At 33.5% G+C, this 12,580-nt stretch overlaps 1 protein-coding gene across 7 annotated transcripts in view; it reads right to left on the reverse strand.

The window, feature by feature from the left end:
- The window catches only part of CDH18 (cadherin 18), a 481,117-nt gene that overhangs the window by 117,439 nt on the left and 351,098 nt on the right, over positions 1–12,580 (reverse strand). For all 7 annotated transcript variants that reach the window (XM_054284627.1, XM_054284630.1, XM_054284631.1 and 4 more), the window contains one exon: positions 3,725–4,019. In XM_054284627.1, the coding sequence (XP_054140602.1) occupies positions 3,725–4,019 (295 nt within the window). The remainder of the gene's footprint in view (positions 1–3,724; positions 4,020–12,580) is intronic.

Raw genomic sequence — 12,580 nt, forward strand, 5'->3', positions numbered from 1 at the left:
AAAAGGAAAAGAGGGTACTTTTACCTTCCAACTACTTCTTTCAAAGTTAGTATCATTCAGGTTCATCATGATAGGCAAATCACAATTCTGGTTACATTTGTATCATTTAGATGCAGCATAATTTTTCGTTGTTGAGCTAGGTGTCATTAAGGATTTAGATAGAGAATTACACAGCAGTGCTCTTTTGCTATTTTAAATGTTAAAAAGTAAAAAAAAAAAAAAAAAAGTAATCAGCTACAAAAGATAAGGATCTAATTTCTCTGGACACCACAGGAGAGATATGAACATCAGATCCTTACCTTCTATTCTTCCTTTACCAACTTACTGCGAAAATTCCTGTCAAGAAAGTTTTGCTATGAAAGAAGTTTGTCACTCCAGTTAGGAAATAAAAGTGACATTTTTCGCCCAGCTGGAGTCTCTGCTTATTCAGAGTACAACTAGCATTTCATGTGCTCTCTGGCCACATTTCAGAGCTTACATTTTGGGCATTCTGTTTTCGTAGTTAATGCTTTATAAAGAGCTGTAAAAATGTTTGTATGGTCTGAATACCACTTTGTATGTTTTTATTTTTCTCCTAGTATTAAAAAATAATAAAATTATTCAAATGGGGAACAAAATTGTAATTTATTTCAAAATATCTCCATTTGGTTTTTCTCTTTTTTTTTTTTAATATACAGTTTGCAAGAAAAAAGTTTATGAAGTAGTATTTTCAAGAAAAGCTGAAAGGGAATACTGCAATTTGTCTCTCTGAAGACAAATTTTTGATTTTTAATGAGGCAGTTCCATAAAATACGTCTGTTGAGAATGTAAATATTTATGCATTACTTTTAATAGTTTTATATACTATTGAATCTCAAATGGATCAATATTTAACAAAAAAATTAAAAGAAATTATAAAAAGGTGAAGTTTAATAAATGCAGAGATAGTCTGCCTAACTAAAGGAATTCTTAGTACTGTCAGAAAACACTAACGAGTCAATGAAATGTGATTGAATTTCACAATATAGGAAGTTAAATAGGCATTTATAATAAAAATCATATTTATGAACAATATTGTCTTCCAGATTATCTGAAATTATGACTACCTCACACTGGAATACTCACAAAAGAAGTTTGCAAATGTCTACTGTGCCTATTAATTTCTTGAGCAGAATGTATTGAAAGTATCTTCTTATCAGAGAATCACAGAATTGTTAGGGTTGGAAGGGTTATCAGGAAGTCATTTAGTCTCACTTCTAAAATATCTCAGCATTAAAAATTTCCATGGAGATTTTCGCTCATTTTGCAGTTAACAACACATCTGGAAGTCTTTTACAGACTGAAAAATATTCTTATTTTCTTTTAATTTATATAAAGATGAATTTCATAAACCTTAAAGCAGACTACAGAAATCTCAGTGTAACTGAGTTTTTCACACTACCGAAGAAACAATTTCAGATATAAATTTTGGTTCTTGAGCCAAAGTTAATGGAAAAAAATCATTGAAGGCAAGGAATAGACATTTTCTTTCATCTCTCCCAGAATAGTACATAAACCATAAATAGTATGTTTATTTTGTGTCACAGTGAAAACTGTAGTCTAATATTTGCCAAAAACAAATTAACAAAACTTTTCTCTACTCACTTGTCAGTGACTTGAAAAAGAAAAGCTATAAAGGTCTTAAAGTTTTTTCAACTAAATTCAGTTCAAGTTGTGGGGAAAATACCAGCTAGGATCTTGAGGAGACAAACAAGAACCTGCTGTTGAAACTGTGCAAAATAATGGAGATCAAAAATAATGCCACTTAGCATGAGAACTGCTGCAGAGAGACAGTACCTTTGAAAGATTTTTAAATGATAATATAAAAATGAGAAGATATACTCAGAGTGAGAGCTCCTTAGAAATTCACAGAATAACATCAACAAGTTCAGTTATGTATAGACTCCACAGCTAAATGTCAAAAATTATGCTAATTATAGAATGAATAAAAGTGACAGAGGTATCTGCATCATTTGACACAAAGAATGCATCCTGTGGAGGTAGTAATAGAATTAGTCTTCCTGAAATTGCAGACAATAAAAATGCTTTCAGAGAGAGGAGAAAAAAGAAAATGGAGATAATAAATCTGCAATGAAAATGTAATGTATATCTACAGAATGCCTATATGCTAGAATATGAAAACTCAGGTTTATTCACAAAACACAAAAGTCTTGTGGAATAGATATTTTAATGATTTGCCTCAGGTACAACCAGTAAAGTATTTTATTTATAAAACATTGTCGTTGTTTTGGCTTGCTAATTTCAAATTTGATTAATTTTGAGGTTTCCTGGTTAATGTACTGATGAGTCTGGTGGTTTTCAGCATCAACATCAAAATGTTTTATGCAAAACATAAGCATTAATTCTCTATTTTACTAGTAAAACTTCATTGGTTTACCATAATCCACCCTGTTTTACAACACAAAATATCATCCCAGACTATTCAAATCATTCTTTGGAAAACAGTACCATGTCTGATGTAGCTGAACAGTAATATCAGTTTCTGATTACTGCAGAATTATGACTTACATTTATGGAAAAATGCTCAATATTGAGAAGATGAAAGAAAAATAAAAACTTCATGAATATAATACAAATAAAAAATTATTACATCAGCTACTTTGATTTTGAAGATAATATTGATCTCTCTTCCATTATCTTTCCTCCAATGCAGAAAATAAAATGCCTCTAAAGGTGAAGGATATAATCAATTAAAATGGTTTCCATTAAAGACAAAGAAAACCAAAGAAAGAGAAATATAGAGTTACACATTTTTGGAAACAGTTGGTAAAGGAAATTAATTCCTCATTAAGACAGCTTGTGGTGTAATGGGAGATAACTGAGATAAAAGCTTAGATGATACTGAAATGAACCGCAACTCTAGCAGTAAAGCTTTGTGCCACAGTGAATTATCAAAGACAGCTGAAGTGGTTTTGTGCAGAGCCAGAAGATTCTTACTGGAAGCTCTATGCATTCACTGTAGTAATTCACACAAACATGTATTGTTTGCATTGTCCTGGATTTATGATATTACTCACAGAAATGCTGCACTTTTGTCCTTGTAAAAAATTCTGCTGGCAATTCTTCTATTAGAGGAAAGTTATAAACTAACCCCAACAGCAGAGAAGTATTAAATAAAGAAAGCTGATTGCATAATGCAGCACCTCATAGAATAACAATATCTGAAGGATGTAACAGAGAAAACCAAAGATTGGTATCTTTTTGAACTTCAGTTCACTTTATAAGAAACTTGATATGTAAATATATGCCTAAAAAAATCTAGGGATCTACTGTTCCTTTGTGTTTAATTCTGTGAATTGTACAGGCTGCTTATGTAAACCTAAGAGAATGCCTTAAAGTTTGCAGTTGAATGAGGATATATGAATACACCTTTTTTCTAGAATGGAAACTACAATTTGCCAAAGAATGTATGTTAAAACATATATTAAAACATGTATATTAAAACAGTCAAGATTAATAGTGACTCTTCTCTTACAACCAGCATGTGTGTGTGCATACTGTTTCCTCACTGTGAATGTCACAACATATGGGTTGTATTTCATGTCTTGTTATCACCTCTTCTTCTCATCTCTTAGCTCCAATATATTTAACATACACTCAATGACGTGATGATAACTTTGGCAAACAGTACGTGGCATTTGCACTGGTTAAAAGACTGTTGAATGGCACAGTTTGTTTTCCTTACCCATTTCAGACATCTCTGGCACAGTAACAATGTATGGTCCATCTGTAAATTTTGGTGCATTGTCATTGATATCCTGCACTTTGATAATGAACTCAGATTCAGGCTCGAGTGGCTTGTTTGTCCGTCTGTCAATAGCTTGGGCATGAAGCACGTAGTGTGTCTTCTGCTCTCGATCTAAGCTTTTGGTTGAATGGATGTCTCCAGTTGTGTCATCAATAATAAATATAGTCCCTGCCCCTTCTCCAGTAAGAATGTATTTGACTGATCCATCACCTTTGTCGGAATTGGAATGCAGCTGGAAAATAAAAACACATAAAATCATATAAAACAAATTAATTATTTCATGAGGTATAAAAACTATGGTATTACTGTCAGCACCTTCCTATTTTGTTGTGACATCTCCCAGTTCTTGCCATAAATTGTCATATGATTTTTTTGGCAACACAGTCACTTTGTTGAGGGTAATTTTCCACCCAGCATAGTTAATTTCTTAAACTGGGATTTCTTGGGTTATGCATCCATTCTAGAAAACTTCCCTAAGTCAAGAATATTCTAGTAACTGTGATGGTTTTAGTTTTATTTGGTTTTCATTTTAGTCCTTTTCATCATTAGTTTGCAGCATTTATTGCTTGAAACCCTGTCTTAACCACTAAACCAGATGCATTCCCACTGAGAATTGTCTACTGCAATGACAGTAATTCAGTCCCACCTACATTTTCCTCTGTGGCCCAAAGGACAACATCATTTACTGTGAAAGGAAACTGCACACTGTGCCAATGGCAGATGTCTGTCCAGAATTACTCTATTCCACAAGAAAATATTGGCATTTTCTTTGGATTATGTTTGTTAATTTTTAGCTAGAAAGATATCTAACTTGCTTGTATTTAAACTGTTTATTGTTAAATGATGAAGTTTGAGAGGGACTTTCAACATGTTCATTGTTCATAATACCTTGTGCTATGAAATATAAATTAAATATATTATACTCTTCCTTTAGTACAGTAAAGTGTTATTTTGTTGGGGAAGTGCAGGGTGGGTGGAAAGAAAACCTGGTAAGTAGATTGGTATGTTAAAAGATAACATGAAATGGCTTTCCACTGCCTCACCGTTCCTAACATGACTTTAAAGAATTGCCTGTTTATAACCACATGAACATGTGTTCTTTGATAAGAAAGGATGATTTTTGTATAAACTGAGTTTTGCGAATTTGTTTTATTTTCATTTGAAACAACTTTAAGAACATAATGTATTTATTGAGGAGCATAATAAGAACAAAGTGATAGTGCAGAAATGAAAAGCCTCAGGTATTGTGCAGTTATACTGTGATGTGAAATCAGAAGGGAAACTTTCTTATTTTAAGAAGACATTTTTATCCTTATCCTACTGCCCTGAATATTTTTAATATCTGCAGTGTGTCATTACAAAATTTTGATATAGCACCTGAGCAAAGCAGAAAGAAAATAACAGATATTTTTAATTCATAAGATGCAAGGTGTTACTTTCCTGTTTTCATTCTCAGTTCAAAAACCATAGAGGGTTGAATAGAAAGGAAATAAGATTTGTGTGGTAGAAAACATCTTTTTCTTAAATTTAAAACACATGATACAGAGTTGATGGTATTTTCTCACACACAAGGTGTATCTTTTTTTCTGAGTCTTTGTCTTGCCTTTGAAACTATCTGCACTGTCTTTTGTAAAAGGAGTAAGCATATGGTTCTTGATGAGATTTTTAATATTTTTAAATAAATTCATGAAAGTATGGTGTTGCATATAATTTATATATTTTATGGGAGGGGCTTGGAAAAGGGAAATTTATAAATTGAAGGTTTTCAACTCATAAAAATTTCATCACAACTTCAGTCAATGCACTATATACTTATGTGAGTCACATGAAGATCTGACTGAATAACCAACACAAAACTGGGTCACTACTGTGGACCCTTTTTATTCTTTTCTTAAGTCAAAAAAAGAAAGAAGTAGCAAAAGGGTCTATTTGTTTGGCATGTTTTTATAGGGCAGCAGAACAGTCTTATACATTTCACTTACAGTAGTTATTGGCAAAGTATTGCTTCCTAGCCTTAGAATAACACTGTATTAACAAAGGAATAATTCACTCTATATAAAATACCAAGAACACAAACTTCCTATAGTCTGAATGTTATTTGATGTGATTTATTTCTAAAAGTAAGAGTAGTGGGTATTCTGGTATTCTAGAATAGCTTTACTGACACTTTAATTTCTCAAAAACAATTAGCATTGTAGGATCCTTTTGGGATAAAATGAGCCCTCAATGCTCGTGATTGCAAATGCCAACAGTAAGATGACAAATTTGAAAAGTTTATAAGGAGCTCAAAACTAATCCAAACTGAAAAAGATCTGAATGTTTTCCATCATACTTCTTTCCTTTTACCTCTACAGGGATATATGTAAAAGTATATTCAGGTATATCAAATAGAGATCCCAGAAAAAAATCACTGCATCTATAACTGGAATTATGAACACATGAATCAATTAAAAAATTGCCTGGTAAGTAATACACAGAATAAGGAATTGCTGTAGAATATAAAAAGTAAGGTTCTTCAAAACACCAAATATGAACATATGCATGCCATTCCAATCCCATACTGCATAAAGGCACATTCAGAAATTTGCTATGATGGCACGAAATGCATAGACCATTTCAAAAATTAATAACATTGGCTATTTTTTTATTGTGAAGAAATCACTCTTTACTTGTCATCAGTGAAGAAAATACAGATTTATTTTAAGTCAAGGTTTTTGCATCTAAAAGAAAAGTTAGGAAACACAAAAGATACTCAGCTGCTTTCATGGTCAACAAATTATTTGCTAAGCCTACTAAACATTGCCTTACTCAATAAACTTCAACTGAAAAATATAGGCAAGAGTATCATGAGAATAAACTATCTGCATATTAATAATCACTGAAAGCCTTCCATTTACAAATAGGAATTTTAAACTGCAGTTGTAAGGCAACAACTGAAAAGAAGTAAAAGCCAAAAGAATTTCCTGCTTCCTTACTTCCAGATATGTCTTATATTGTTTGAAATATAACACTTTGATTTATGCCTTTTAACTTTTAATGCTGAATTTTAAACTCACAAAGGGGGATTTTGCATAGCAAAATGGTATTTTCTTTGTCAGTTGTTTATATTTCAATTTTCCTGCAAAGTAAAGATTAAAGAACTGTTTGTCTTCTTTAATTCTTCCATCTTAGTACAAATTGGTCCAAGTGGAAAAATATCAAGACTTCTCTCGAATGCTTATTTGCAATATGTGTTGTGCTGAGAGAGCCCCTGGGAATCTCGACTTCAGACAATGTTTACTAGATTAACTAGAGATTTATGTCCCTGAGCATGGTGCACTTCTCTCTTTTCTCTCTGTACTATGAAATCATCTCTACAACAAGAGGTTTGCTCCACAAAAACATTTCCAAATAGAATAAATGTTATTCACCTCTTAGGTTACAAATACATGGTTTGGGAGAGCATATTTCTGCAGTGCTGCCCATAATAGTTTCTAAAAGACATTGAGGGGGCAAAATCCAGCTGAACAATAGTGGCCTTTCTCTCTGCTTGGAACTGCTATAGCTATTTCTCTTTCAGATTAATTTGGCACAGAGGAGAATGTCGTTAAGCAGTACAAATGCAAGCCAACCCATGTTTTGTTCAGACCCAACTGGTGTGACCTGGGGAATTCTTCTCAAACCAGATCCCTATAAAGGGTATGGCCCAGTCATGAGCCACTGGGGGAGTCTCCAGTGTCCCAGTGCCAGGGCGCTTCCTGACTCTGCTGATCTCTGACAGCAATGTCTCCAATTCTCCAAACTGCAGTCAGTGCAGAATTCTGAATTCCCTGTGGAAATGTGAACTCTAGTCTAAGTGATGGGCTGGAAACATTCTGCAAACACTAGCACTGATTTGGTTATGCTTCCAACAAGAATATATCTGTTTAGTATTCTGAATCTGTCCACAACCAGAAGCTGCCAGAAAGTATTCAACTTTCATCCCCTTCAGTCATTATTCTTGTCTTTATTTCTCTGATTTTTTTAGGGAAAGAAGAAGCTGAAAATGATAGCAGATGGACATATCTGGAATATCCCCTTTGCCAACCCAGTGACCTACGCTTCGTGACATATTTAGTAGCAAGTTGCATCCAGGAAGATTTATGATGGTTCCTCAGTCTTTAACTATCCCATATCAGCAGTGTATGACTGATTTTGCAGAAGAGTAACCAACAGTGTCCCTGTTTTGCTAAGACTTCAACATTTTTCTTCCATCGGTCCATTTAAAAACTCATTTTCTTTTCAAATTCCTGCAGAAACTGCAGAAGAGCTACATTAATCAACTGCATGATTTGCAGATAGATGCAAATATTTCAGTTAATAAGTATATTCTTTATATTCCTTTATTAATTTTGATGCTATGAATCCTTAAATACCTTTTTTGATGTGCTAGCATATTAACTGCTGTAAAATGAATTCACAGATTGAGGGTAATTACCCACCTAGTAAAGTGTTGTTACTGTTTGTAACTGAAAAATGATCAAGTGGCTAAAGCCTAATCACAGCCCAAGGGTCAGGTGACTGCTGCTTGGTCAGTGGCCTCATTCACTACCAATCCACTTCATGCACCTGCATTGTATTGGCTCATGCTTAGCCACGTCATACATCCAAATATTTAAACATACCTATTTGTCAAGCAACAAACCACACGTAGGCAGAAACTACTGGACAATAGGAAAGAGGCCCAATGGGAATAAAACACATCAATAGGAACTGCAAAACCAAAACTCAATCCAAAAATTGAGAAGAAAGCCAACATCCTACTTCCCCTGGGAATGCGGAATGTTAATAACTCGCAGTGATCACCATGCTCCCCTGCACTTGCCTCAGGAAAACAAGCTGCACCCAGGAAACCATGCATGACCAGAAGAGAAAAAGCCTGGATAAGAGGGGAATTTGTAAAGCAGAAAAGTTATCTGTTACTGATTTAACTGCATGACTGCTTGCTCCTGTTTGCTTTAGTTGAAAAATCTGCATTATTGGAGTGTAATGTGGGTGGCATTTTAAGTGGACTGCTTATGACTTTTACTGTATTTCCTAATTGGACTATCAATAAATTCTTTATATATGATCTGGATATACCTTGTTCTGGAAGCAAAAATATTATGAAGAATTTCCTTATATGAACTAAATTAAAATCCAAGGCTGATTTGAAAAAATCAAGAACTTGCACTAATCTAATGAATTTGATCTGAGCAAAAGTGGTTATGTACATAAACACTTAAAGTATTTTGAAACAACTGTAGATAATTAAAATTATTGTTGCAAAATAACAAAAAATAAAATAATTTGTACAGGATTCCAAAAGCAAAGACTGAATTATGGTAGTAACTCCCATAACTACCATTATGTCCCGAAGAAATATTGTGTTCAGTTCTGAGAGCACCACATTCTTTCAAGGAAAGCAGGAGAATCTCCCCCTCTTATTTTTATTGTCACTGTCAATAGTTTAACTTGACAAGAGGGACCCAGCACAACACTTCTGCAGTTATGTCTACCAAGGAGTGCCCAGCCCAGAGGAATGACAAAATTAGCTCAACATGAGGTATGAGCTTTAACAAAACATAGAGGATTGTATTAAGTTACTTTGCTTCTGTTACACAGAATGATTTATTGCCTCACTAAAACATCAAAATGTAGAGAGATATATAAAGAATTAATGGCAGAGCACTAACACACTGAGTAAAAATATTTTAATCTTCCCTCTAATAAGAACTACAATCATACTGACCTCCTTTGACGTTTATATAGACAAAACATTTAATTTAAAAGAAATGTTATAATTAGCAGTAAAAACTGCATTTAAAATATTTCTTAATGGTACACACTACAAAAGCAGTCTAGCTGATACTACTGAAATGTTCATTGTGTCTATGCAGTAAAAACATTGTCAGATTTGCTGCTGACTTGCTTCCCTTGGTCTCAACTATAATATATATTTTAATGAAAGACACAGCTCTGGGCAATGTCACACATTTTGATGGAATTTTCAGAGGGAATCATTAGTCAAGGAGATAAGTGTACTATCTGTAGCAGTGTCCACAAATTGACAAAAAAGTTATTCCAAACCCTTGTCAAACAGAGGAAGAACATAGAAAACCGCAATTTCCCCCATCTGCAGAATGAGTTTTCTGAGATAGAAGAAAAATAATTGGATTGCAATCATCCAAGAAAAACACAACTGAAACAATATTAACTTCACAATATAACACTATAGCACACAAACATCTGTTCTTGCAAGATGGTTCTGTTTGCAAGCGGCTTCTCTGAAGTCTGCTGCTTTGCTGCAGCCATTAGGGAGGCTGCAATGGCAGAAGTATGCAGGTGCATAAGCAACCACATCTGAAACAACATCAGGCGTACTAAAGCAGCCACAAGTGGTCAACACCAGCTTCTGTTTTCTCTCTAAACAAAAGAACTCCGGGGAATGAAAAAGAAAAAGGAAAAGAAAAAAAAAAGATAAGTAATTCTAAAACAACTCAATAAATTTTTTATGTATAAAAACCCTGTCATTTTGTTTTCAAAGAACACTACATATTTTTAAGAAAAATAGAATCCCAAATTGTTCTTTTAGTGTACTATGTGTCCATACTGAGAAATTTTTAAGATTGTGCAAAAAAACCAGGTTAGCTACTGTCCAATGGCTTCTATTTCAGGTGAAAAAGTTATTTCATTCTGAGGAAACTGAAAAGAATGCACTACCATGTGTCATCAAGGACTGCATATATCATTATACATACATCATAAGAAGGATTTAATCTCCATGTTTTTGTGAACTCCTATCAAAACATAATAAGGCATTTTCCAGGTAAAATATATACATGTTTTTATTATTGAGATTATTTTTTTTCTTTTGGTCATTTTATTTGTTAAGACTTCTTTGTTATATACTGTTGAAATATTAGGAAGTAGTATCATAACATTGAGTATCAGGATATTAACATATTGGGGTATTGATTCACTGCTTATGCAGTATTAAATCATGTTCTGGTTTTGCATCTGGAATGTTATTTCATCCCTTTCATGTGGTCTACAGCTTTCCTTGTTGTTGGGTGTAATTTATATTTGTAAATAAACTGCTTCTGCATAGATTTTCCATTACAACTCTCACATATGATCACTCTTCTTCTGCATCTCTCTTAAAAAAGAGTTTTTTTGGATTTTTTTTTTGTGTTGTTTTGCTTTTTTTTTTTTTTTTTTTTTTTTTTTGTGTACAGACACTTTCCTTCTTCCTCTAATGTAGAACTCTTCCTGTTTGCTAGAAACAAAAAGTACTACATGGCACAGTAAAAAAAGATCCCCAACATCACGTTGAGGGAACAAGTGAATGCTTCCATAAATTTGAAAGATAATCTGTGCCTGAAAATCCATTGATAATGAAAAATCCCAGCTCTGCTACTTTGAACACCTTTTTTGTGTAAGTCAGAGGGTTCATGATCAGAGCAGAAGCTTGTCACCAGCCCTCTCCACAGATATGTCATATAATGGCTGCAATAACAAAGTGACAAAGTGATCCGGACTGTTACAAAGATGACTATTCTTTCACAAGTAGGAAAAAAAAAATTGAAACTTATAAATGTCAGTGAATGGGAAGGTAAACAACTTTCCTTAATTTTACCATGCTTTTTGTGGACTGTTACAAAAACTTTTTGGATCCCATATATGTGTAAACTGGGGAAATTTAAGAATCTTTTCTATTTCCCTACTTCACACAGGCATTCCCAAGAATAAATGCAACTTCTGAGCTCGTGTGTTTTTTAATCAGGTAATTTTTACTATTAGCACATTTTTTTCAAAATGTTACTGCTTTTTTGTCTTTTTGTCTTATTTACCATAACCCACTGCACTCCATAAAAACTTGAACTGCCACTAACGCAAGTTTTTGATTTTAAGACATAACAGACCCCTCATTTTCACATTTACTTCAGTACAGCTTCCAGACTAGTAAAACACAAGTTCTGAAAATTTTTTAAAACAGTTTTATATAACAGTTATTGACTGACTGGTGTTTTGAACCAGCCCTCATGTAGAGGCCTGGTGTAATGTGCAAAGTTTTGCTGCATTTTGCAGCTGATAATACACTTGCAAGTTCTGCATGAAATCTTTTCACCACAGTATGGACAATTTCCATCTTTTCATGGACAGCAGCCATTCTTCATTGTGACTGACAACACATAATTTAACAATGGGAATAAGAAAATATGCTAGACTTTTTAAATAGCAACCAAAGAGACCAAGCCATCCAAATTTCTAGAGACTCATAGCTAAATTTGGAATATACTTAATTTGTCCTGTGTTTAATCCATGAAATATATGTTTTTAAAAGCAGTTGTAAAATATATTTCTATAATGAGATGTACAAGAAGTATCTGCAGATGACATAATGATGTAAAATTGTGCAACATTTGGTGTTCTAGCATTGCTCTAGTAAAAGAAATAGCATTTACATGAACGTTGCCCCATATGTTAAAAAATTGGAAAGCATGCAGAAGAATTTATCTTACATAGCTTTGGAGAAATGGATATTTTAAAATTAAATAATATATTCTCCTCAAAGTTCTACTTTTCTCACTGAAAAATACTTATGTTCTTTGCTGTCTATTGTAAAGTCACATATGTGTCATGCTTGAACTTGTTCTCCTTTTTCTGTAGGACAGATATATCTGGAGCATGGAATTGTCTTGGATTTAACACAGGAAAAATGTAGCTGAGAACTACTTTCTTCCAGTTGCCCTTTGACAGTGTTTAACAGAAAGTATTTCAACAAAGTAAGTC

Source organism: Melozone crissalis, unplaced genomic scaffold, assembly GCF_028551555.1.
Source record: "Melozone crissalis strain CALT ecotype California unplaced genomic scaffold, PUWL_Pcris_2 ptg000042l_1, whole genome shotgun sequence".
Lineage (NCBI taxonomy): Eukaryota > Metazoa > Chordata > Aves > Passeriformes > Passerellidae > Melozone > Melozone crissalis.